Here is a 27,490-nt window from a genome sequence, read left to right as displayed (position 1 = left end):
TTTGAAGGTTCAAGGTCCGATCCAGTTGTTTCATTTAGGGAATCGGAGACGGTGGTGCCGGTGGGAGGAGAATCCTCCGCAGATCCAGCTGTGCTACAAAATGCAGCAAATTGGGTATCAAACGATAGGTTTGTTTCTCATTTTTTCATAAATTAAAAGTTTAAAGTAAAGGAAACGAAAAATGTAAAGAACAGGAACAGGAACAGAAAAAGAAAAATGAGATGGGAATAGAAAAACAAACCTGTCATTTGATGTCCAGTTTGCTGCGTTTTGTAGCATAACAGAGGATACTCCTCCAGTGCCGGAGACTCTGTATCCGTTTGAGGACTCTGGTACGGTGGAGACCGTTCTACCGTTCGAAGACTCAACCGCGGTAGTGCCGGAGATGGTTTTTTTTGACGATTCCGACATGGTGGTGCCAGAGATGATTCCTCCTTGTGATGAAACTGACACGGTGGTGCAGGAGACTGAACTCTCATTTGACTTCTCGCAGTCATTTTTGCCCACATCGACAAAGGTACTTTAGTCTCTTGTTTTAGTGAGACTCGGGTTTCTTATTTGTGTTGAACGAGTGTCTCATTAAGTCTAATTGCAGATTTGTGCACAGATTTATGAGGCAGGTGATAATCGAATTAAAAAAATGATTCCTTATAATTCAGAGAGAGTTGTCATGGATTTTCTAGCAATATATTGGCCTGGGATGTTCATCTCACCACAATCAGGTAAGTATGACTTTGAATGTTGGGTTTTTTAGGGTTGTCTGAATTATTTAGCGCTATTGAATCTGAATATTCATCTCATTTTCTAACTTGTTCCACAGATGCTGCAAAATGTAATTAAAGTGGGTTTCAAGTTTTGCTTGTGATCCATAAACAAGGGCTGCAACTACTTTTGACTCCAAATGGTTACATCAATGGGGTTTTTTGTTAATATAGTTTGGCCTATTTTTGCTAATATATTTTGGCCTATTTTTGCTAATATAGTTTGGCCTATTTTTGCTAATATAGTTTAGCATGTGTAGAGTGGAGACTTCTTATAAAATGGCTCTTGTTGTTGTATTCAATGTTTGTGTAATGAATTATGGCTCTTGTTGAATTGAATGTTTGTGTAATGAAGTAGGTGTATGGGGAATTATTATGGAATGATTTCTTATGGAATGGCTTGATTTCAAATTTGTGGATTTGATTATTATGGAGTATGATGTTGATCCCATGTGTAACAGATCTGGAGTGGAGAATATAGAATTGTGTTTGCAAGGCTATATGGTGGAGACAATGTATTGACTAAGATGATTATAATTTGCACAATTTGTAATGCAACTTAAACAAACAAGGATGGGAAACCAAGGTATTTTATATACCTATAAAAGGAATAGAACACGTTGATTTCCTATGAAGCGTATATGGAATTGACAGTGTGGAATTGCAAACTGTATTTACATGTGGTGCCAGTTTTGCAAACAATTTAAAATTAGCTTGAAACTGACCCGCAAAATAATATCAAATTTTTCATTAAAAAATGTGGCGCCAGTTTTGCCACCAAAAAAATGTGCGGCAGAAACAAATTACACATTTAAATGTGTTCAAAAACTTCTATAAATACATTCACTACTCCAACAACCTCAACTTCTTCTCTGAACAGAACGGCGGTGGAATTGATGGAATTTTTGGGTGAGACCGAGAGAGAGAGAGAGTAGGGTTTAAGATGGAGAGAGAGTGGTTCTGCTGCAAATGGGTGAGGTCGAGAGAGAGAGCAGGTTCCTCATTTTCCATTTCTTTAATTTTTTTTTTTTAATGTTAAGTTTAATAAGGGATTTCATTAATTAAATCTTTTCATTAGTCATTAACTGCCCTAATTATTTCCTTTTTTAGAAACGACTCTATTACTATGGAACGGACGGAAATGGAAAAAACGCCCCTGTTACTATGGAATGGAGGGAGTACAAAATAAGAGTTTTAACAGTATCAATTTACAAAGCCATCATAAAATATTTCATTTCATTTATACCACTTTAATAAACTATTCACATCTTATTATAACACTGGTATTATACGTATAAAAATAAGAATCATATTCTATTAACTAATTTCACCAACTTTTCTTTATATTTCTTAAAATAAATTTAAATTTTTAATAACGGTAATCTTTAGGATTGATTGAAGAAATAATAGTTTATTATAGTTGCAAATTATGACAAACTTTTCAATAGATAGTTACAAATAAGACAAACTTTTCAATAGACGCGTTATTAACATTCCTAAATTTTCCAGATTACGATAGAAAAAAGTAATGCAATAAAATCGCTATTTCTTTAAGTAGTTGCAAATTTGACAGAAAGTTTTAGAATAGTTACAAATTTTATGAATACATATATTTTTTTGGGAAAGAAATGTACTCATGACATTGTTTAATTCTTCATCGAAATTTAGAAGCTTAATTTGTTATCTGAATTAGAAGCAAAAGTTATCGCTGTGACAGCCGCGTACAATTCATGAAAGTACTTGCTCCTTCATTAAATTCTTCATCTAAATTTAGAAGCTTAATTTGTTTCGTGAAGAATTAAAGACCTTGCCATTAATGATGGAAAATGATGCTCTAACATTCTTAATTACAGACAAATTAAAGTCCTTCCTACTGAATCTATTGATATTGTCCCCATCTCACTTGCCACAGTATTTACGTACTTATCTTTAATGGTGGGGTTCGGTTGTCATGACTAATATCATGGGACTATCCATCTAGGATTAAGTTGTGAGATTATTTTAGTTGGAGGGAGGAGGCTATGACTAATTATCATAAGACTATCCATTTAGGATTAAGTTGAATGGTTCAATCTTATGAACCAAACATGATACATATTTAATCGTGATATTTAATCTTGCCAACCGAACATCCCCAATGAGTAATGATATTATGTTATATAGATTTTTATCAATAGAAATATGGACAGTGTGAAAACTACATACTCCATCTGTCCCTTAAAAATATGAACAATTGGTTTCAGGGGCGGACGCAGAAAAAAATATGATTGGGGGCTGTGATTTCTAAATTTTGTTCTAAAGTTATATTTTTGGTGTTTTAGATCATTTATAAGGGATTTTATATAATAATTTACATTAAATTTGAATAAATTTAAAAAATTTATAAAAGAAAATAGTTTAAAAAATATTTTTATTAAGGGCTTTAGCCCTACCCTATTTCTACATGGGTCAGCCCATGACTGGTTCGACACAGTTTTAATGGATAATTGGTAAAAAGTAAGAGAGAGATAAAAAGAAATAATTAAATATTGTTATTAAAGAATGAGTCTCACTTTAATAGAGAAAATAGAGTTTCTAAAATTAAAAAGTTCCTACTTTATTTGGATCGGAGACATGAGCTCAGTGAGATTTTTAATTTAGATGTAATTAAAGAGATGGTAATTTTGAAAGCTCACACAAATTCGTTTTTCAAACAAAGAATATATAGAAAGGTTGATTAGTAAAACATTCGGGGACCTAGCTACCAGAAGATTTGAGTTTTAGGGTCACATGTATTGGTGTCCTTTATTCAATAATTAAGGTAGGCCACCCAAAGAAGAGTTTTCTACCTCAATATAATTGTGTTTGGTATGCTTCATGAACCCAAACTCAAAATGATATAGTAGCAAAATTGCGTATATAGTCAATGATGCTCAGCATTTTAGGAAAGCGGTGACCCTTCTCGTGCATATGCATCAATCATTGAATGTTTTGCGCTATCAGCTTTCTAAAATATGTGTCGTAGAATGCTTCAATGATCCTCGAAAAATATTTGAGGCACTCCCACCCTTGTGTCAGGGATATGCAAGCACTCGTTGAATAGATCTTCAGCGCCACTATATACGAGATGTTGTATTGTAGTAGTGCACTTCTTTAGCATCAGGAAGTCGTTGTAATTGGTTGCATCTGGGTGTTGTTGGAAATATACAATATGTGCCGCTAACGAGTCAATTATGCACACGAATATCATTCTACACACAGTACCAAAGAAAAAATTTCTCTCTCGGTGCATGTACTGTACGTGATCAGTAGAAGTGGCATCGACAATACGATTGCCCTATTTGCAATGTACCGTTGCAGCACCTACGCGAGCTCGCCCTTCCCCTGAATCCGTCGGGATCCATAAATTTATGAGAATTATGTGAAGAAATTGGATGGAGCCATGGAGGTAACACTAAAAACATTCCATGTCCCACGAACACATGTAAATTCATGTTGTATAAACAACTCAGTCTGTAAGTAACCAATTACTTGGTCACTCAAAGTTGATATAAATCAGTAATAAATCATAGGATCAAATTGAATTCCAAACTAGACAAATAAAACAATAATTAGGATTCCGACGAATAGTAATTAGGATTCCGACGAATAGTAAGTAGCACATGTGTGAGTCTTAAATAGTGGGGAGTGGGCAACGCAACGTTACAGCTATATTGCAAAACGCGCTTCTTCCCCATCCAACTAATCTTAATGGCTCCTTTCATTTCATCCCCTTTGTCTCTCCTCACTTTCTTACTCCTCCTCCTCCTCCTCTTCCTCTCCTCCGCCGCCTCCCACCACCTCAAGCTCCCCCTTCTCCACCTCAACCCTTACCCTCCCACCCCCTCCGACGCCCTCTCCGCCGACAACCACCGCCTCTCCTTCCTCTTCTCCGCCTCCCGCAAACACCCCCGCCCCCGCCTCCCCGTCACCTCCGCCGCCTCCTTCGGCTCCGGCCAGTATCTCGTCTCCCTCCACCTCGGCACCCCTCCGCAGCCCCTTCTCCTCATCGCCGACACTGGCAGCGACCTCACCTGGGTCTCCTGCTCCGCCTGCCGCCGCCATTGCTCCCCCAACTCCGCCCCCTTCCGCCCCCGCCGCTCTGCCACCTTTTGTCCCCACCACTGCTACAATCCGGCCTGTAACCTCGTCCCCCACCCCAAAAACTCCCCGCACTGCAACCGCACGCGCCTCCACAGCACGTGTCGTTACCAGTATTCCTACGCCGACGGCTCAGTCACCACCGGATTCTTCTCGACTGAAACGACGTCGTTCAACGCCACCGCCGGTAAAATATTGAAGTTCCAGCATTTCAACTTCGGATGCGGGTTTTGGAACTCGGGCCCTAGCCTCTCCGGCCCAAGTTTCAATGGGGGTGATGGTGTTTTGGGCCTGGGCCGCGGCCCGATCTCGTTTACCTCACAATTGGGTCGAGATTTCGGGCACAAATTTTCCTACTGTTTAATGGATTACACACTCTCCCCGCCGCCGACGAGCTACCTCCTCATCGGCGCCGGAAAATCCAAATTGAGCTACGCTCCATTGCTAGTCAATCCTCTCGCACCAACATTCTACTACATTAAGATCGAAAGCGTATCAATTGACGATGTGAAATTACGAATTACCCCCTCAATTTGGGCAATCGATGAGTACGGAAACGGAGGAACCGTCGTCGATTCCGGCACCACCTTAACTTTTCTACCGGAGCCGGCGTATCGCACGATCCTAGCCGTGTTCGAGCGGCTGGTGAAGCTGCCGGAGTCGGCTAATCCGGTGCCGGGGTTCGATTTGTGCCTGAACGTGTCGTCGGGTGTGCCGAGGGCGAGTCTGCCGCAGCTGAGTTTCAAACTAGGCGGCGGCGCGGTTTTCAAGCCTCCGCCACGGAACTACTTCCTCGACGCGGCGGAGGACGTGAAGTGCCTGGGTTTGCAGCCGGTGACGACGGACTCGGGGTTCGCGGTGATCGGGAACTTGATGCAGCAAGGTTACACCTTCGAATTCGACAAGGATCGATCGCGGCTCGGCTTCACGCGGCGCGGCTGTTCTGCGCCGCCGTGAAGTTGCGATCGGGTAATGTTTTAGTGTGGTTTAATTTATTTTAGATGATGATTTGGAAAAAAGGGAAATCTGATTAGATTTGGGGCAGGTGACAGGTGAGGTGTTTCATTTATTTAAATTTTGTGGTGTGTTTTTATGTGTGACATAAAAAACAGGCAATGTGCAGATGAAAAAGCTGTCTCGAATACTACTGTGTCTTGATATGTGATTATTCAAATTTGGGGTTTGTTCTGGATTTTATTGAAACTCACTCCTAATTCGCTTTTTAATAAATCTTTCACAAAATTTAAGCAATATGCAAAACTGTTTCTTATCCGTCTCTTAACAATCCCTTAAATTACTATTCATGGATTCCACTATATTTTTTTATTTCATCTCTTAACTAAGGGACGGAACCTATAACCTTTTATCTCTTATCCGTCCATTAACCGTCTCTTAAATTACTATTCATTCAATTTCATTTTTTATTTTTATTTCCAACCAAATTCAATTAATAAAAACACACTTCATTAAATAAAATACAATTACAACATAAAATAAAAATACAACTTCAAATTCAAAAAAATAAAAAAATACATAATTAAAATCCTAAAAAAATAAAAATTACATAATTTAAAATACAATTCTATAGAAAATAAAAAAAAATTACTCCGCCGGAGAATCATCCCCCGAAGGCGGTGGAGGTGCACTGAAGCCACCTGGAGGCGGAATACAAAGTTGTCTTGCCATAAACTCAATTTCGGCAAGATAGACTTGGTATTGGGGAGGCGTCATGCGGGAAGTGTCCGCCATTGTGGCGGTCATGTACATGGACATTAGGGAGTTCGAGAGCGCTCCTGAGCCCGAGCCCTCCTGGCTTGATTCGGCTGGGCCCCTCCTCCCTCTAGCCGCCTTCGCCGCATTTCTCCCTTGCGGCCGACAGCGCCCACGGGAGGACCCCCCAGCATCGTCTGCCGTGTACTCAACCTCCTGCGAGGCAAACTCTTGTGCGGCGCTGCCCGAACTGTCGCACTAGACGAGTATTGGCCACCCGCCGTGTGCTTCGTGCGCTTCGAGGTCGAGCCCGAGCTGGACCGGACACCGTCGGCCCACCTTTCCTTGTCTTTGACGACCTCCCAAACATCGACATGTTTGAATTGTTTGGCGGTGTCGTCGAAGTAGACTCACAAAGCCGACCTCAGAATGTCGGCTCCCGTGGCTCCGCTTTGGTAATGAGCCGCTTCACTCTTGTAGATGACGCATAATTTTTTGACCTCTCTGTCGACTCGGTCAAAGTGAGCGCGGGGTATCTTATATGTGTGGCGGCGGGACCCCTTCGGCTTAATCTCGTGGTAGGCCTCGGTGACCTTTTCCCAGATGCACTTCCGGGATTGTTGATTCCCGACGATGGGATCGTACGAGACACTAATCCAGGTGTTGTACACCGCCAGCGTTTTCTTTGGGGCTGTACGGATGTCGGCTTAGATCCTCATCCTCCTCCTCGTCCGCCTTTGCCTCCGCCCTGGAGCTTCCACCACCTCGGCCTCCTCCACCGTCTGGGCTTTTTTCCGGAGTGGGTTCAACGGAATAATCCTCATGAATCTGGGATAATCCCTGCGAATACCTCGGGGTGGAGGGACGGGCGTATGCATCCACATCAAAATGGGGTGGTTGGTACCCCCCGGCGTCGACAAACCCTGGGTGCCCGGCGTCGACGAACCAGAACCACCACCCAGGACATTGTACATGCCCCCCAGTCGCCGAACGCGTTGATGTCGAACCCGCCGGAGCCGCCACCGCTAGAGTTTCCGTCGCCGGACATTTTGTGATGAGAGGTTAGATGAAAATTGGAGAGGAAATGGAGATGATTTGGGAATAATAGATGTGTATTTGTGTGTGAAATGAGGATGAATTAGGAGTATTTATAGAGTAAAAAATAAAAAATAAACAGTAATATTAACGGTAATATTACCGTTTTTCATTTTTCTAATTTTTTAATTCAAATTTTTAAAAAAATGATTTAAAAACCCACTCGCTGGCCGGCGTGTGGGCGTCACACATGGCGCTGGAGCGCGTCACGTCGCGTGGCGAGACGTCTCGCCATCCATCTCGGCGGGACAGAACGCTCGGCGGGCTGGGGACGAGACGGGGCGCTGCAATGCGTCACTATTTGCACACAAAAAATCTAATTTATGAGATCAAAATAAAAATAAATAATTTGAAAAACATTAATTGATGTGCATAAAAAATATGAGTATATCATAATGATTAGCTTCTTTCACATGGTTTGTGAAAGAGATGTAAGAAATTTGTTTCTTATAGATAAGAGATTTAAAGAAATTTGTTTTTAATAAGTTAAGTAAAGAAAAAGAGAGAATAAAAATGAAAAATAAAAATACTAATAAAGACTGTTAGTAATTTGTAAATAGACTCAGTTATGTAGAAATCAATAGACAGCACACGCTAGTTTCCATAAACGTACTATGTCCTTTGATATTTATCTAAGGCTATCTTGTTTAGCCAAACTTAAATCTGAAATAAAAAATATGATAAAAACAAATTAAGTAAAGGGATATGACTAGAAAACAAAAGAAAAATGGACAATACAAAGAGAAAAAAAAGGGCTGCACAAAGAGGCAAAAATCATTATTAATATGCTTTTGTCCCCATCGTTTCCATTATTCACAACTTTAATGCAAAAGATGCTCCTTTTTAAATAACGTACAAAAAAATCTGATGCCATGTTTGAATAAGTTAGGTCAAATTCAAATGCCGAAAAATTCTGGATTTTAAATCCAAAATATTGCCATTTTTCTAATATGATTGCAGTCATGGTAAAAGCAAGATATGTATTTTCCAAATGCTTCCGTCTATAAAAATTAACTAATTAGATATATCAATTAACACTGATATTAATAGTAATTTCATTTTACTTGCTCGAAATTAATGACTTTATAATTAACTTTTTCTAAATATAAACATTCGATTCCCATCAAATAGTACAATTTAGAATTATAATTACAAATAGTTTAAGTGTAAATTTGTAACTATTTCAAGCCAATCAAATAGGCCAAAAAATGTTACCTCTGCTACATATATCTGAAAAATTGCTACTCCTGTTTATGGGCAGCTGTGGGAACTTATATTATCAGGTTTGATCACGAGATAATGCATATCCTACGATAATATTATAATTTTGTCAATTTTGTTGAAACAGTCATAGGAGATTAATTTTGTCAGTATTTCAGTTTTTATATTTACTTGGTTGTTGATTTTTTGTTGAAACAGTAACATTATAACGTATTTTCATGTATCTCTTGGTGTGTCCTAATTATAATGACAAGATTACATTATTTCTCATATCCACCTCTATAACTAATTTAAACATAGACAGATTTTATTTTAGTTTATCTTATATTGTAGTAGCATTCTACTATAAATCAAAAAATAAGTCCAAACAATCATCTATACAAGTGTGAGGACTATTGTGCATATGCCATTGTTATAATTATAATTTGGTTATAAGTGAAAAATAAGTTAGAGACATGATCACTAAATATAGGGTATGATAAGTATAACGTATAATTATAAATATGTTAATGAATTCTCATTTCTTTAACAAGATGTAGAAAAAAAAACAAAGATTTTCAAGTGTTAAAACACTTACAGGACAATTTCCTCACTTCATAATTATCAATCAATGTAATTAATTCAAGTATGCTTCCATTTTATATTTATCAATCATATTGAATATTTATTGCATGTTAATCATTAATTGTGATTCCAATATGAAGCTGTACACTTATATGTTTGAACCAATATTTCCAATAGTTGAGATACGTAGTGGTATGGTTTTGTACCAACATAGTTTCAGTTGTCGCAAAAAACTCTTTATACAAATTGTCACATCAATTTTTTTTGTTATATCATCTATTGAGCCAGGCCCATTATTGTTGGGGTCCCCTAAAGCAAGTTTGGGCTACACAAATTTTACAGATCAGATTTGAAATCGAAAATCGAAGTCCAAGTTGCTCCTCACTTTTTTTAACAAGACTAACATTTCATTTTGATTGGTGAATAAAGCTTAAAAACCAATTTAACAATTACTTCATTGATTTTAGATGATAATTCATTCGCTGTAAATAAGCAACACATCTTCTTAATATTTAATCAATTTTCTCCTCTTTCTAGAATCTCAATGTCAATATCAATATATGCTGTAATAAAGATTACCGGCTACATTAAAATAAGTTTCTAGATCGTAATATTTTAAATAAACTAGATGTAAATTAATCACCCGTCGATCAAGCATAGTCGAGAAAATTCGGCTTTGCATGAAATGAGATAATTATAGAGCAAGTAGAGAAATCATTACAGTTTACATGTATATTTACATTAGGTCAAAACTCACTTTTTACGTTGACGACATAATTTTTCTTTCAAATTTTTGAATGACGTGTCTTCATCCTCTGACTTTAGGGAAAATCAAAGTGAATAACACTTGATTAGGACGGCTAATTTAATTCTATTCCACACTTTACTCGAATTTTCAAATTTAAATAGCGCAATATTGATATTCAATATTCCTTGTTACGAAAATAATATAAATATATAAAAGAATAATATTTAAACAAAAGACAGCTCCATTTTCATTATATTGGGATTGGGATGGAACAGATGAAACCCTACTTCACTTTACCAAAAATAAAGAAGTTTATTCATTTATAATAATCCTTGTGACTAAGATAGGCTAGATTTTTCATGGTCCACTAACACCAACTGTCTTATTCATCACATTCGCTCTTTATTGTCTTTATTCTTCAAAACATAACTTTGAAAATTGGTTTATCCTTCACGACGCAATTGGAGGTTTTTTTTATCATACGATACATATATATGAATTAATTAAATATTTACTCCCTACTAATTATAGGATCATGGGGGGATTAATTAATATTGTAATAAAGAAGCAACTCCCTCTATTTTTTCAAGCATAATCGATAATAGTAATTGTTTTTATGAAGAAGTTATTTAATCTTTAAACTTAATTGGTCAAGAGCTTCTTTTACCAAGACAACTGTTTAATTTCTCAATCCAAATAAAAAGCGAAAAAATAGAGGAAGGACTTGATTCTGTAATTATAAATTAGCTAGCATCATATTTTAAAATGGAGGAGGGGGAACATACGTCATGACAACATGAGGCTGACGACATAGAGTGGTGGAAGAGGGAAAAAAACCATCATCATCGTATATTTAAATGAGATAGCATTAAAAATACAAGAATAACATAGTATATTAAATGGAAAGAATAGATTATATAAAAAAAGAAAGTTAAGAAAGGGGAGTAAAAAGGCTAAGAAATGGGGACCGAAAGTGGCCATGCGTGTGAATCGTGCTTTCGCTGTCCAAAGTGAGAAGAACATGGTACCTTCTCAATTTTCTAGAAATTATAATGCTCAGACTTCACTAAATATAGCACAATATTTTCCGTACCACAAAACACATTATTGGAGAAGAATGCAAGTAAATGTCACTCCCCTATTTCTATAGTACATATAATGTAGTTTAAATAAGTAATAACGTAATTTTAAAATCACAAAATTTTATTATATTTTGGTTAGTTTTTCAAAGTTTAAAGAATGCTAGTATTAAATTATCAATTTAATTTTTTTTTGTCAGTTGCATCATCAATCTACAAAAGGATATCATTGGTGTTGTTCAAAACAACATTTTTCATAAAATATGAAAAATAAAAAGATATATTTTTTAATAAAATATACTAGTATTTGTTTTAAGCATTACCAAATGAATTTATGTTATGCATAGGACAATTACGAAAAAATTGAAAATTTTTATTAAAATTTTAATTTCTAACTAAATTATGTTATTTAAATAACTATTATTTCTTCAAGCATCTCCCCGCTAGACTTTAAATTTTATGAAAGCGTAGCATCGCTTTTTTTTATAAGTATAGTATTAGTAATCAAGTGTGAATTTAGTACAGTACTGTTCTCAAACTTTGATAATAAAAGATAAGTATATTACTACGATTTATGTACAAACTATATACTTATACTATGTTACCAATAGTAGTAGAAGTAGAAGCGTAGAGAGACATGTAGTTGGAAAAAATAATAAATGTAGAAATAGTAGTGTTAGACAAGCGCAGTGAATTTTCATTATGGTGCTAGAAAAAGGGAATTAGAGATGAGTAGGCTTAATCATCATTGATTTAACTTTAATCACCTGTGTGAAAACAATACTCTGACTCGGACTTTTCCATGAAAAATCAACTTTTCAGTTTTACTAGTGCCACTTTTTGTATCTATTTTAATTTCTCAATTTTCTTTTCTCTCTCACATTTCACAACTTAATGCATATGGAGAAGCACCTAGTGTTTGATTTTCATTGGTCATGATCATATTGCATAATTATCATTTCCCAATTCATTTTCTAATACTTGTACACTATATAGTCACTTCCTGAATTATAACACTCCATTTATAAAAGGACAAAAATATAAACATAGATGCCAGAAATAGTGGTGCCTTAGAAATCAATGGCATTACAATTTGTCGGCAGTTCCATAATTGCATTTGTATTTCCAAGTTCCCATTATAGCACACAGTTACTCCATTTTCTAAAATTAGAAAATAGAAGAGAGAGAAATACCAACACTACCGATTAATCATAATTTTGTTTAGTTCATTTGTATGAGAAATAGTAGTACGTACTAGACTTAGTCTAACTTCTTTTTTACTATCTTTCATTTACCAAACTTGAAATTAAACAGAATTTCTCTTATTACGGTCAAATCATTTTAACGAATTTGACAAGTAGCATGAGTGGGAAATTGAGGAATCTGGTGCGTCTGCAATATAAGCAGCTGAAACCGAGGAGACTAGTGCAACATAGATAAAGAGATTTTTCTCTGTCATGAGTGAATAGGGGTGGGGGTGGGGAAGGAGTGCGTTCCAAGACACAATGATTACATGGGCCTTGAAGAAGCAGAAAGGTTTGGCGTGGAATTAGCTATACAGAAAGGGTATATATATTATGGAACAACGTGGGAAAGCTTGACCATTCTCACATTTCACCTTATTTCAATTCTATTCTCCCTTTTCTTTTTTATCATCACACACTACTAGTACTAACTAATTAAACTTTTCTTTCTTTCTCGACAATCTCTGTCTGTTTTTATGTTGCTGTCTAAAATCAGCATGCATTAATATTATGCATATACATTATAATCATATAGTGTGTGAGAGTGAATAATGTAGTGCTTGTGGTGCAGAAATGGATCGTATATGATGCAGGAAAGAGAGTGCCGTAAGAGGAAAGGCAAGAAGACTAACAGTACTGTCACAAACTGTATATGATGTGTTAAGGGGCCATCCCATCCCACCACATTAATTTTATTTAATTAACAAACTCAAATACCACCAAAAAGTTACAAACCAAAACAAAGCATGTAGAATTCAAAGGAAAAAGCTATCATTCGATACAAGGATAAAAAGGCCTCCCCCCTCTCCACTCTCTTCACCATTCACCAATATCTCCACTACTTTAATCTCTCAAAGCCTGTCCAACAACAAGAAGAAGAATACCAAAAAAAAATTCAACCTTTAGTCATAAACAAAGGTACTTGTACTATCTTTCACTCCCTTTTTTCTGTTTCATTCCACCAAAGATATTTCCCCTTTTTCACCATGTTCATCACCAATCAAACCCTAAAATTTCTCTATCTTGCATTGCCATGGATAATTGTTACCTTTTTTTTAAAATAAATTGTAGAGATGCAGCAAGAAAACAGTGGGGATGTATACATGGGGATGTGCGGCGGAGATGGATCGGCTCTAACTTTCCCTGACGTGTCACAAATCCTGCCGTGGGCGCTGCCGCCGGTTCACACCTTCAACCCGGTTAATTTCGCTACCCGGGAGCACGACCCGTTCCTGCTCTCGGGCGCGGGGCAGGTGGCCTACGGCGGCATGTTCAAGTCGGGATACGAGCCGCAGCTGCTGGGGCACTCGGGCGCGCCCTTTGGGCTGCACGCGGAGCTGCAGAAGCTCTCCGCGCAGGAAATCATGGACGCCAAGGCGCTGGCGGCGTCCAAGAGCCACAGCGAGGCGGAGAGGCGGCGGAGGGAGAGAATCAACAATCATCTTGCTAAGCTAAGAAGCTTGCTCCCTAACACAACCAAAGTAAGCTCCCCCAATTACTATTCACTTTTATTTTTGTAATAAGTTTCATCTTGTTTTGCATAAGTGCTTAAAAACACACCTCCTTTTTGTTTTCAACATATTATATGAATTGTTGCAATAGTAATAGAACATGTTCAATAATTTACAATATGGGATTTGATCATACTAAGGTGTTAACGACTATACCACATCATTTTTCCTAAATATTTTATTAGTAGTATTAAATAATTTTACTATTGCACCAAAATGGGGTTTTAATCTTATAGCTTAATATTTAATGTTAAGATTGATCCAATTTAAATGGGAATGTGAATGGGAGTGGCGATATCGAGGAAAGGAAAAAATGGTGCGGAAAAGGGAAATGGGTAGCGTTAATATCGGCCGACTGTAAGAAAAAGTGAAACCGTGGAGCTGCGAAAAGCTTCCATGGAAAATTCTTGCCGAATTTGCAGTAAAATAAAACCAAGTAGGGAGATTGTAGGAGAATCAAAAAAGAGAGACAAAGAAGCAATATTGTCAGAATTAGCCTCATTTTCCGACACTATCACCTCCACGCCTACCCAAAAAACTTTACTCTATAACTAAACCTAAAGATTTCCAGTTCCCCCAAATCAAAACCCTAAACACTCATAGCCACAAAAATGTTCCAATTTCAATCAAATTCGATCTGAATTGTTGCAGACGGATAAAGCCTCATTGCTGGCGGAGGTGATTCAGCACGTGAAGGAGCTGAAGCGGCAGACATGTGTGATAGCGGAGACGAATCCTGTTCCGACGGAGATGGACGAATTGACGGTGGATAATGCGAACGAAGAAGACGGAAAATGGGTGATCAGAGCTTCGATCTGCTGCGAGGATCGATCGGATTTGCTGCCGGAGCTGATCAAGACGCTGAAGTCGTTGAAGCTGAGGACGTTGCGAGCCGAGATCACGACGCTCGGGGGGAGAGTGAGGAATGTGCTGTTCATCACCGGAGATGAGGATGAGGAAGAGGAGGAGGTGGACGAGGAGCGTTGCATCGCCTTGATTCATGACGGGCTTAAGGGAGTGATGGAGAGGTCGTCCAACGCCGATGAGGCGGCGAGTGTGAAGAGGCAAAGGACTAATGTCAATATTCGTGATCACTACAGGTCTTATTAAGAAGTTATTAGAGTATTATTTATTTGATGCTTTGTTGTTTGGTGCATGTTTAGGTTTTTGTTGGGTTTGTTTGTGTGGTTTTTGAGGTTTTTTAGGTTCTAATTGTACAAATGTGGGGGAAAGAAATCAAAGCCTATTATAGAAACTTTGGATTTGGGAGGGTTTCTTGCTTCATTATGCTAGGATTAATAGTGTGATGTTTGAGGCTTCAAGGTCTAGTCTCCTATATTAATATGGATGATGAATTGTGTATATATGGTTTGAAATTATGTATTCAAGTGCAAGATTTTTAGTTGCACTAATTTGAATGATATATAATTTCAACGCTTCTTGTTTTGCTTTTTCAAATGTTTGTTGATTTAATCTGCCTAGGGAATAGCTAGATGTTCAAATGTATCTGATGAAAAAGACTCTTGGAGTGAAGAACTTGGTGAAAATGATGGAAGAGAGGATATGATAAGTATGCATAATAGATTATGTATATACTATCCATGTTTTGAAGTAAAAGATATTTCACTAAATGAGGAAAAATAGTGAAAAGTTGTTGTTCTGAGCCAATGGTTTTCTGCAGAAAGTTAAAAATAACCTTGCCTACTGCACATATTTGTGTGATAAATGTTTATACAACAGTTGGAATGCTTGGAAATATTCCAAGTTTATTGAATGACATCCTCAAAGGTTTGTCTGTTTGTTTCAAGATTCAACATATAATGTACACAAAAAGCACAATCGTGACATAAACATGTCTTCATATTTAATCGTGTCATTCTCTCCTCCATACATAAAGGATATTTGAATCGAGTTGTGTCGTCAGTATAATAATTCATGTTCCCTGTTATTTTTTGAAGTTTTTATTTGGTAGATTTTAATGGTACTATATTATTATGAAGATAATTAGGAATAATAAATAGCAATTCTGACAAGAAAAAAAAAATGAGGTTTTATACGTTTCGAGCGATCTGAATTCTGAACATAAAGTATCAAAGCAATACGAAATCCTTGTCATGTTCAGTTTGCTGTCATTTCGTGTTCTTAATTATATTCAACTTGATTCTACTAATAAAATTTCAGTTATCCGGATATATTGCCACATAGTGCGTCCAGTCAATCACAGTTGCATAGGAAAAGAGAAAAAATGGTTTTTTTTTCTACAACTGTGATCGGTGTACACACCATGTGACAATATGTCCAGACTACTTAACTTTTACTGGGATTCTACACATTATGTTGTTTTTTTGTTCTTAATTACTACTCTCTCTCTCTCTCATAAAACAAATTCCGTTTTGTTTTGCCACATAAAAATAGTCATTTTCTATTTTGGGTAAATTTTATTCCCTCTAATGAATTTGCTTCAGTTCTATATTAACAATGCTCCAATAACTTTTTATTTCTATCTTTCTCATATTTTACTAATTGTGCATTACAACTCGTGTCATCCCAAAAAATGTCTATTTTTATGTGATGGAAGAAATATTATTTATGTTGTATACACAACTTCTTGCAGGAGGAAGTTCTTAATTTATTACCCACTAATAATGTTTTAAAATCAATTTTGGCTTGTCCATTTACAACGCTTCAAATAAAAAAATGTGTGTAATTATAATGTTTCAAATTCAAAAATGTGTCTAAAAGTAGTCTTACTACTGGAGCAAAAGTTATAGTACCAAAAACTATATTCTTTAATTTCCATGCTGGGGTCCTTTTGAATATCTTCATATAGTTGCTTTATTATTCATGATTATTAATGAAAAGTTACTATCACTATCTATAGGACGCATTTCTTGTTCGTCCAAGTAGAATCAAGTGGATGCCAGACGAGACTCAAATTATACCACAATCAATCTACAAAAAGAATCTGCTGAGAGAGATTGCAATTAAGTATGTCATTGCTAGGCTAATTTCACACTTAATTATAAGTAAGCATGGTTGATGTGCTAACGAGGTAGTATAGTCACCAAAAGAAAATGGGCATTACAACGACACAGTTAAAGGCTACTGTCATAATCAAAATTGTACAACCACAACATTAAATAGCTTCCTTGAGATTGAAGCTTCTTGACAATGCTCTTGCATGGTCGTACTGGTTCAGCTCCACCAGCATCTTCCTCAGTCGTCTCACCAGTTTACCCATTTCGCTCTCCATGCCACTGCTCGCGTGCTTTCTCTCCACAATCTTCCCCAGCATCAACACATAGTCCACCAACGGCTGCAATTTCTTGCTGCATTCAACCAACACAGAAAACTTAGTTTTCTATTGAATACATGGTTAAAAGCTTTTCCGTGCACATGCAGAAACGAGCTATTCATATTATACTTGTCATAGTCGTAGATATGCCCAGTATAATCCACTTGTGCGGCATATAGCTGATATAACAAAAATTTCAAATATTTGACAGAAAAGTGCACAAAATTACAGCATGCAACCATGGAAACTGACACCAGGATTAAGAGCATGAAAGTAATTATCTCCCAATATATCATCAGAATGAGCTGCAGAGCAAATAAAATGAACTTATGAAATACTATTACAAAGAAGCCATACCTACGATCCTCTGTAACACTAGAACCTGTCCATACATCATTAAGTGAAGCAATCACCCTCTCTGTTCGTATAATTGCTTCATGCACGTTTGTCTGTATGCTGCGCAGATGAGGAAGGATCTTCCCGTACAACAGTTCATCAAGTGCAATCTTCTCAAGGACGGAAATAGCAAGAACCTTACTCCACAAAGATATGTTCCTCAACAAACGAACAGAGGTCCCAAACCTATATGCAGCAACTCGTGCTGCATCAGGTACCACCTTCAGTTCAAGTGGGCTCCATATGGGGACCTATTTTAGAAATCATGAGGCAGAAAACGCCATTGAGAAAATATTGATATGACACATTAATACAAAGAAAAGCCAAGTTTATAAAGTTTAGAAACATTACCACCAAATCATTCACAGCAGTAGTGAAACGGTCACGAAGAACAGCTACCAATTTCCCAACTGCTGAATTTGAGGAACCTACAAATTCGGTGACCATGTCCATAGCAGAAATAGCATTCTTTGTTTCACGGTTGCTAAGAATGTCCCAACAAAATGCTAACTGATGGTGCAAAATAGGAAGTGCAACTTTTGCAACCAGCTCAGGAATAAGATTTGCATCATCATCAGCATCCGCTCCATTCTTTCCATTTTCATCTTCCGGAAGCCCATAATTGAAGAGCAATGAACACCTACAGAAAATACAGACAGACGAATCTATTAATAAACGTATTAATAGTCCATAAGCTTTATTTGCATTGTACATCCTCACAGCATCCCTAACTTTCAAAGTTTCAACATGTTTCCTAGTGCAAATATATTCTAAACATAACATGTCTTTACAAGTAATGTGCTATAAATTGCAAAGAAAAATCCCAAAATGTACAAATAGAGAAAAATGGCCAGACTACCAGTCAATTAATGGAAAAATTTATGTTTATCAAGAAAATAAAGCCAGAAATCATACACATGAAGATGTTTAGTTCATTATCCTGTTTTTCCGAACCACTATTCATTCTACTAAAATTTTAGGGGGATAATAAGCAACAGAATGGCAGTGTTTATTCCATGGCAAAGAAATAACAAACAGAAAATAATGCGTGTAGTGCGTACCATTTCATATCCATAAAATCGGCATCTTCATGAAGTGGATCCCACTTTAGAAGTTCCAATCTCACATAAGGTGAGAAAATAGCAGGTATACTTAAGGACATATATGCATCACGATAGCTTGTGGCATAATCTTTCTTCCACTTCTCAAATTTTCCCACAACCACTTGAAATTGAGAATATTCCTCCGCTGCATCACTGAAAATCTTGGCAGCAACCTGAAGTAATTGATTATGGGTTGACTCGTGAGCACTAGTCTCACTATCACTTTCATCAGTGCTGAATTCTCCTTCCATAAGTTGAACGGAACTATCATGTTCCATGGCCAACTTCCTCTTTGAATCAGCTTTCGCCCGCCTTCGTGTCCGAGCTTCTGATCTTCTAGTAATATCCATCCGTTTCTGCAGATTCACATCTCGACCAAACTCATCCAGCTCCACTGGTGCACCTTTAGCTGCTCTTGCATTAGCAGAGGCAGCCTGGGAAGCAGCAATGGCTGCTGCTACTTTTTCCGCACTGCTTTCTTTAGAGAGTTCTGCCCGTGCTGCAGCAATAGCTAATTCTATCTCAGATATTTCATCATCATTATCTGCAGCTCTTCTTTCTACAATGGCTCTCGCACGTTCTTCATGAAGCTTCTGCATTTGTTCTTCGAGTTCCTCAATGAAAGGAGCTTTATGCTGTGAAAGCAAATAAAGCCAAAACATAAGGAAGGCTCTATAGCCGAACATTAAAAAAAGTTAAGAGGAAGAATTACTAAGTTTAGAGACAGAATAACTCATATTTAAGATATCAAGCCCAATTAAAATAGCAGATTATAATATACAAATAGATGATGTATGTGCTATTCAATCGAGTTCATAGATAATTGCATTTAATGTTTTTGATATTGCTTTCACTAGTTTACATACTATTAATGAATAATGACTCAAATGTCTAGAATTCTTCAAGTTGGCCTTGTCAGTTATTCAACAAATTCATGGTTTTACATCCAATCCACCATTCTACATCAGTTATCATAATGTTAAAAGGAAAAGTTCTGTCCAATTCACAATATCTACCACAAACTTATAGGTGCTATCATATTTTTCTGCAATTTTTCAATAGACTCTCGGGCCGCTTATATTTTGTTTGTTTTGGCAAGAGAGTACTTGATTGTGTCAGTGCATATAATATGCATAAATGACTACTTAATGGTTTGTTACTAGTCTCTCAAGAAACTCAAGGGAAATGGTTTTGTATTTCTACTATGACCATGGCCAATCCAGAATTACATCTCTATGAAAGTGTAACAAAGAGCAAGGTACTGAAAATCATAGCATGTTAACATATCAATGAATTAACCAACATTACAAGAGAAATATTCATACCTGCAAAAACGCACATATAACAGAAACAAACTCACGAAGCTTTTGCATAAAGAGGAATTTCTCACCGGCAGCTAACAAGGAATCCTCCAGACTCGTAACATTCAGTAAAGAAGAAGAGAGATTTTCATCTGTCTTCGCCAAATACACCATTGTTCGGTCATGAGATTCCTGAACCCTCTTCAGGTTCTCAGTCATGGCTTTTCTAGCAAGCTCAGCCTGCTGAGAAATAGACATATCACTACCACCAAACATGTCAAAACTTGCCCCTCCAACATTGTTATAGCAACTTCGACCATTCACATTTTGGGCAGGGTGATGCATTCCACTAGATGGCAACCTACTTAAACCGCCAACAGTAGCACCTGCTCCTTGAATTCCAATACCATCATCCAGCCTCTTCCCCAACCCTTTCCTAACTTGCTCTTCCTCCCACATCTTATCCTCCTCGTCCTCTTCATCGCTAACCACTTCCATTCCCCTCTCTTTCGGCACTGGTCTCTCCTCAAAATCCTCGAAAACACCCTTCTTGTCACACCCACCAATTTTATCACCAAAAAATCCAATCCTCCCTTGAAACTCTGGCTCTTCATCACTCAGACCTTCAGCCTCTCCATGATTACTACCTCCATCCAATGCTATGTAATCCGGAGCTGCAGCCCTGGCCTGCCTCATCCTCTCCCGCTTCGCCCTAATCGCTTCAATTGTGGCCTGGTCAGGTATCCCTTCCTTATCCTCCCTAAAATCCGGCCCTATCCGAATATCCTTCAATTTAGCTTCAACGCTTGAATCTTTCCAATCAAACATCATATCATCATCACTACTATCATCACCTTTTCCAGTGGCTGTATCCAATTCGCTCGAATTAACGGGTTTGATCAAACCCTTCAACACTACAACAGGCTCGGGGTAGGGGTTTGGCCTATTACGAGCCGGCGCGGCCAGGGTTTTAGTATTCTTCTGAAGCTCTAATAGGGCTTCTTTCGTGTAGACGCCAGCCTGTGGCTGGACATTGGAGGGGAGGGACGAAGATGGAGGGTGAGGGGCAATTCGGTCTTTTGACGATCTGAGCTTGTGAGCCGAAGAAGATTTGGGGAATCGAGACGAAGAAGATGGCTTTGGCGGTGGACGAGAAGACGGAGATTCTTCGTCGTCGGCGAATGAAAGGAGATTTTTGGCGCCGGACTGAGGGGTCGGCTTTTTGGATTTATTGGCGGTGGAGGGTTTGCTTGTGGTAGCAGAGGCTCCGTTGGTTTTGGTGGTGGATGGGGTGACGAAGGTGCTGGCTTCTTCGTCTTCATCGTCGCCGGAACGGCGGCGGAAGTTGCGGGATTTAGCGCTGCTCATGGCGGCGAGCGGTGGCGGCCGATGATAGATTTTCGGTTGGCAGTTCTGTATCGCTTTTTGGGCGGATTTGTTTAGCCAGTTAATACTTTTATTTTTAATTATTATTTTTTTATCTGTAAGGAGTAATACTTGTACACAATTTTAGTTTAATCCAATGTGTCCATAGATTATACAGAAACATTGAAACGATTTACAAAATACTAAATATCATTATTTATTCTTTATTCTATCTCTACACTCAAGTTCTTAACTTATATAATCAAACTGTATAAAATCAAGTACTGAATTAAAAATGCTTAATTGAGAGAGTATATTTTGTAAAAAAGAACAATTAAAATATGATTATTTTTTTTAAGATCATAATAATATTATACTCACTTAATTCCATAAAAATGGACAAGTTTTCATATTTTGTATCGTCTCTATAAATTAAACCAGTTCTAAATAAACTAGTACTAATAATGTAGATACTGTCATCTATTAACATTGTTTTCACTATTTTTTTTTTCATTTTTTTCTACTTTATTAATTATGCATTAATTTTTTTTTCTTTTGTTACTCTAAATACTTTATTTATGATTTGATGCATCTATATTGCATTTGGCATTAAAAAAAATTTCTTTTGTTACTCTAAATACTTTATTTATGATTTGATGCATCTATATTGCATTTGCTTATCGATTATCAAATTACACTCATTACTCCAAAGTTTTGATTTTTAATCATCCGCAATAAAATAACGTGTCGTCATCAATATATGAAAATTCATATATTATTCCCTCCGCCCACTCAAACATATTCGTACAACATTTTTCTAAACATTTTTTTTAATGCACTACTAGTTATATAATCTTGGTGATTAATCAAACTACTATTATGATTGGATATCTATTTGTACATAAGTAATGCTAAGAGCATCAGCAGTGCCACGGAGCTCCCGGCGGAATTCCCCGCAGAATTCCCACTACACTGACACATCATACGGACTTCCCACTGCACAGTGGCGGAATTCCCCCGCATAATTCCTGACGGACTTCCCATAATAAAAAATATTTAATGCAATAAACGGGAATTCCGCACGGACGTCAGTGGAAGTCAACGCAATGGCGGACGTCCGCACGGAATTCCCCGCGGAATTTTGCGGAAATGTGAATTCCTCGACGGAATTCTGTATCCATGCATGCCACGCATAATGGCGGACGTCCGCCACGGAATTCCCGCACGTTGATGGGAATTTCGCAGTGACGTCCGCCACGAAGCATCCACAATAAGAATCGGCCAGCCATAGCCCAGTCATAGCTCAGCCACAAACTCCTCCTGCCACATCATCAGCACTAAAAACTCTTCATGTCACATCATCAGAACAAACAACTGGACAAGCAATAGCTCAGCCATAGCCTAGCCACAATAAACAAAATTATAAAAAACAAATAATTAACAATCACAAAAAATATGGAATTAAATTTACGACACAAATACGGGAAAATTCAATAATAATATTAAAAATTTAAAAAGTACATTAATTAAAAAAACACACTTCATTAAAATTAAAATAACATTACGACATCCTCATAAAACATTCAAGGATGTCTCTATAAAAGAGAAACAACCAAGAATGAGTTTGTCTCACATCGAAAGTGGAACATAAAACATTCACGGATGTCTCTATAAAAGAGAAACAAGAATGTCTCTATAAAAGAAAAACAACCAAGAATGAGTTTGTCCCACATCGAAAGTGGAACATAAAACATTCACGGATGTCTCTATAAAAGAGAAACATTTCATAAAAAAAACATTAAATAAAAAAAATTAAAAATTTCCGCTCGCCGATCGGGAGGCTGTAATAGCGGCGAGCGCCCGAGAATCGAGGTGCGCTCGCCGAAATTCTCACCGATTTGGCGATCACCGGCTGCAATAGTTCGGCGAGCGGACCGGCGAATGCCAAAAATCGGCGAGCCGGTGCGCTCGCCGCTAGTGGATGCTCTTTAGGTAATAGATGGACCGAGTCTTCTTAAATTCCCCGCAAAATTTTTTAAAAAAAAAGAAGATAAAGGAAATGAATTGTCGTACGTCAAATCAGTAGAACAGTAAGTTGCCTTTGAAAGTTGAGACCCATGTAAGAAAAGATTAAAAAAAAGTATTGAAACCAGTGAGTGGGATATTTTCAGAGAAAATTCACTTCACAATATTCAAGACAAATCAGACTTTATTGGACAATATCCCCAAATTCGTAATTCAAATAAGTAGTACTGTAGTAGTAGAAGTTTTTGGTGTTTATTTTGATCCTCGCAGAGCATTTCACTATGGCTAGGTATGCCCAAAACTCCAATTCCTGTTTTGCATTTTGTGAGGATTCAGTTTAGGTTTTCCCCCTTTTGTTTGGTTCTTGGACAATGCTATTGTATAGATGGAGAAAGTAGATTAGCTACCTTTTCTGCAGTTGTTGAATCTTGAAGCGGCATAAGATTCTCGCGGCAAGATTCTATTTTTGTAGAAAGCTGCTACGTTTTCGAGCCGTATAATTAAAAGTTTTGATCTTTATTGTATCAGTGTAGTATAAGATGAGTTGCGTTATGTTGATTGTGAAAATTTCTAGCTTATAATCGAGGGTTTTCACTTATTATTATAGTTATTGGGTTTTCGTTGACCCTTTCATCCTATGCTATTACTCACTTATTTTGTATTTTGTACTAAGCCCTAAGATTTACTGATTTAGGGCAATGAGTGTATTTAGCTTATCTCAGTTTCTAGGCTATATCTAGAATTTGATAGTTATAAGCTTCAAAGTGAATGTCTTGGATCTGTCTGCTCACAATTTATGCTTTATTTGGAATGAGTTTCATTAATCTTGCGTTGTGGGATTCTTTGATGCATTAATTCTGTTACATGTTTATTCACTTGTTATGCTGTTTGTGATAGTTAAAGGAGAAACACTTTGAGAATTGATGGTTTTTCTTAGCTATTAAACATAGGATGAAGTTTGCGTGTTGCTTTTTAGTATCAATACAATCTGGTTAAAGTCAGGTCGTAACTTATGATTAGGGTCGTGGATGAAGAGTGTTTGTGCTAAATTTATATAATGTTGGACTGAAGTGTAAATAGCTGTGAGCCTGTAATGCTTGTGGGTTATTCTTCATCTTTGTGAGACATATTCCGTCTCACTTAGGTTAATTGTTTGTGAGCGAACTTCTGTGAGCAGAAGACATGACCGTAGTTGGTAGCATTTCCAGAGGTTATTTGTATTGTATGTTGACAAAGCATTAGGTTATAATTAGTTTCTATGAACGGAATAGAGTTGTGGAACTCGCTTTACTGATTCTGTCAGGTTTTTGTAGCTTTTTGTGTGGGCAAGTCTTTTGCAAAACCAAATTGCAATTGTCAAGATGTGTTCATATTTGATTCTGCTGACAATTGATTCTCATAAACTGTATATTAATTACTTGGTCTATTGTTTTGAGAATCATGCTGCTTCGCCTTAGCTTGGTCATGTGATGATCAGAACATTCCTTTTTGAGACTTGCAGGCCATCGTGGCTGGTTGACCCAAACAGAATTGCTACTAAAATTAGGAGTGCGTCTGGTGCAGTTGATCCACAAGAAATCCAGTGGAAAAGCAACCCGACTAAAAGTTGCCCAAAGTGCCGTTATGTCATCGACAACAGTGATGTATGTTGCGTTTTGATGAAATTTTTCTTGCCTTATTTCTGTTCAGTTACTCAATTGACATGCTATTTCTCGTATAATGTGTGTTCAAAACTATGCCTATAGCTGATTGAGTGCGTTATCGGGCAATGGAGTAACATTTTAACCGATTTTCATCACTTGTCAGGCTCCTCATGCATGGCCGGGATTGCCTCGTGGTGTGAAATTTGATCCTACAGATCAAGAGATTATCTGGCATTTACTTGCAAAGGCTGGTATTCAGGATTTCAACCCTCATCCCTTTATTGATGAATTTGTTCAGACTGTTGAAGAAGAAGACGGCATTTGTTATACCCATCCTCAAAATTTGCCTGGTATACGTTGCAATCTACCTTCTTCTATTGTTTTCTATCTCCCCCGGGACACATAAGTCATGACACTGCAAGCTATATTTGTCACAACAAAAACGCAGGTGTAAAGCAGGACGGAAGCGTGTCACACTTTTTCCACAGAGCAATCAAGGCATATAGTACTGGGACAAGAAAGCGTAGAAAGATCCATGGCGACAATTCTGGCGATGTTCGTTGGCACAAGACTGGCCGCACGAAACCTGTGCTACTCGACGGTGTACAGAAAGGATGCAAAAAGATTATGGTTCTGTATATAAGCCCTGTGAGAGGAGGCAAGGCTGAGAAGACTAGTTGGGTGATGCATCAGTATCACCTGGGTACTGGGGAAGATGAGAAGGAAGGCGAATACGTGATCTCCAAAATATTTTATCAGCAGCAGCAACAAACCAAACAGATTGAGAGGGGTGAAGAAGATGTTCCCGAAGCAGCCATTCACTTGACGACTCCTAAGGTGGATCCGGTCACCCCAAAGTCTGTGACTCCCGAGCCTCGTCCAGAGACAAGACTCTCCAATCACGAGGCGTTGCAAGATTCCACCGTTCCCCTCACCATTGAGGTAAACTAAACTCATGCAATGCAATCACTGTTATCTCATGTTGTCATTATAAAGATTTTACATGTTTGCCTCTCTTGTTTCAAATTCTCGCCATCTAGAATGATGAAAATATTATGGAAGACGCGATTGAAACTCCCCTTGGGCAAGCCGATGATCAACATCACGAAGATGTGGAGAATAACGCTGATAAAGCGATGGCAGACAACAATGACGGAGAAGACGCTGAAGAGAACAAATGGTGGGAAAACGAGTCGCAGTATTTGCTGAGTTCACAGCAGCTCGTGGAAGGGCTATCCCTTTGCGACGAGTTTCTGCAAAGCCAGTCTCCAGGCAGGGATGCCAACAGAGATGTTCAAGGACAGAAAGGTAAATTTCTACTAGGCGAATACGCTCATTTAGGGCCAGAGGACTTGAAGAGGGACTTGGAGGAGTGCCAGAATATGGCTACCGATGCAGAAAACATTGAACTCACCCCTTCCGAGTTTCGCCTGAGCCAACTCTTAAACGACACCCCTCCAGATTTTCGCTTGAGCCAACTCGTAAGCCTTTTTCATCTGAATTTGTGTCTTTGCATCTAACCATTTCTGTTATGAATGAACTTAGAACTCGATGTTCTTAAATTCGTGCAGGAGTTTGAGTCTCAAGACAGCTTCGTCGCATGGGGTGAGAACTTCCGAGGAGGGAAGGTGATCGACTAGATCTAATGAAGGATTTTTTTTGTTAAGCTTGGGCATGTTTTTGAGTGAAGTGAGTAACAACACTTCCTTTTGCTGCTGGTATTTTGCTTAAACAAATCTATCCGTTTAGAAGTTTCATGTATTCGCAAATCACTGTGTCTTGCTCAGCCAGTATATCCTGCCCTGCTTGTATAGTTTATGAAATCGTATTTTTTGCTTTCAGAAATCTTGCAATTTGCTGTAAAAGTTTGTCTGTGTTCATCTCTGGGGAAATATAAACAGTTCCAGGCACATTATTGATAAAATGCGTAGACAAATGCGATATTTGAATTTAACATGTGAAGTTGTCGAAATGATCGGCCCGGCCCGGCCCGGTTTTGAGGAAGAACTTTTTTCTGGTCACCAGTCCTATATCCCACAACCCAGTGAAAGTGGATGGATTCTAAAATTTTCTTCTAGTTTGCAAGGGCCGGCCGGCCCGATCAGTTTATGGGGCTAATTTTCGTCGAGTCAACAAATTTGGAGCCAATTCAGCCCAAATATATATACTATGATTTTCATTATGGAATTAATTAGAGATAAGAGAGCATTTGTCTCTGAAAATGATGGTATATATATTTATTGGGCATATAGTTTAGTTTTGTGGACTACTTACTAGATGAGGATTGAAGAATGATTAAATAATTAATTT

General features: G+C 37.8%; 4 protein-coding genes across 4 annotated transcripts; 3 read left to right on the top strand and 1 right to left on the bottom strand.

Moving 5' to 3' along the window:
• The first annotated feature begins 4,301 nt into the window (after nt 1-4,301).
• On the top strand, nt 4,302-6,106 carry LOC121769238 (aspartic proteinase NANA, chloroplast-like). Its single transcript, XM_042165979.1, has one exon. It carries the CDS (start codon nt 4,491-4,493, stop codon nt 5,835-5,837), a length of 1,347 nt encoding a protein of 448 aa, XP_042021913.1. The 5' UTR covers nt 4,302-4,490; the 3' UTR covers nt 5,838-6,106.
• Nucleotides 6,107-13,298: 7,192 nt separating this feature from the next.
• On the top strand, nt 13,299-15,506 carry LOC121769445 (transcription factor bHLH30-like). The gene is made up of 3 exons (XM_042166249.1): nt 13,299-13,459; nt 13,613-14,022; nt 14,704-15,506. Exons 2-3 carry the CDS (start codon nt 13,615-13,617, stop codon nt 15,160-15,162), a joined length of 867 nt encoding a protein of 288 aa, XP_042022183.1. The 5' UTR covers nt 13,299-13,459; nt 13,613-13,614; the 3' UTR covers nt 15,163-15,506.
• Nucleotides 15,507-17,088: 1,582 nt separating this feature from the next.
• On the bottom strand, nt 17,089-21,588 carry LOC121768865 (transcriptional repressor ILP1-like). The gene is made up of 5 exons (XM_042165454.1): nt 20,172-21,588; nt 18,805-19,481; nt 18,095-18,383; nt 17,705-17,994; nt 17,089-17,381 (listed from the first exon to the last, which is right to left on the bottom strand). Exons 1-5 carry the CDS (start codon nt 21,513-21,515, stop codon nt 17,189-17,191), a joined length of 2,793 nt encoding a protein of 930 aa, XP_042021388.1. The 5' UTR covers nt 21,516-21,588; the 3' UTR covers nt 17,089-17,188.
• Nucleotides 21,589-23,631: 2,043 nt separating this feature from the next.
• On the top strand, nt 23,632-27,104 carry LOC121767683 (SUPPRESSOR OF GAMMA RESPONSE 1-like). Its single transcript, XM_042164011.1, has 6 exons — nt 23,632-23,826; nt 25,039-25,180; nt 25,344-25,530; nt 25,629-26,122; nt 26,221-26,661; nt 26,752-27,104. The coding sequence occupies exons 1-6, from the start codon at nt 23,819-23,821 to the stop codon at nt 26,818-26,820; spliced, it is 1,341 nt and encodes a 446-aa protein (XP_042019945.1). The 5' UTR covers nt 23,632-23,818; the 3' UTR covers nt 26,821-27,104.
• The last annotated feature ends 386 nt before the right edge of the window (nt 27,105-27,490 follow it).

The sequence above is a fragment of the Salvia splendens genome, chromosome 15 (genome assembly GCF_004379255.2).
Source record: "Salvia splendens isolate huo1 chromosome 15, SspV2, whole genome shotgun sequence".
Lineage (NCBI taxonomy): Eukaryota > Viridiplantae > Streptophyta > Magnoliopsida > Lamiales > Lamiaceae > Salvia > Salvia splendens.
The sequence above is the reverse complement of the archived record's forward strand: the minus strand, read 5'-3'. Positions and strand labels throughout refer to the sequence as shown.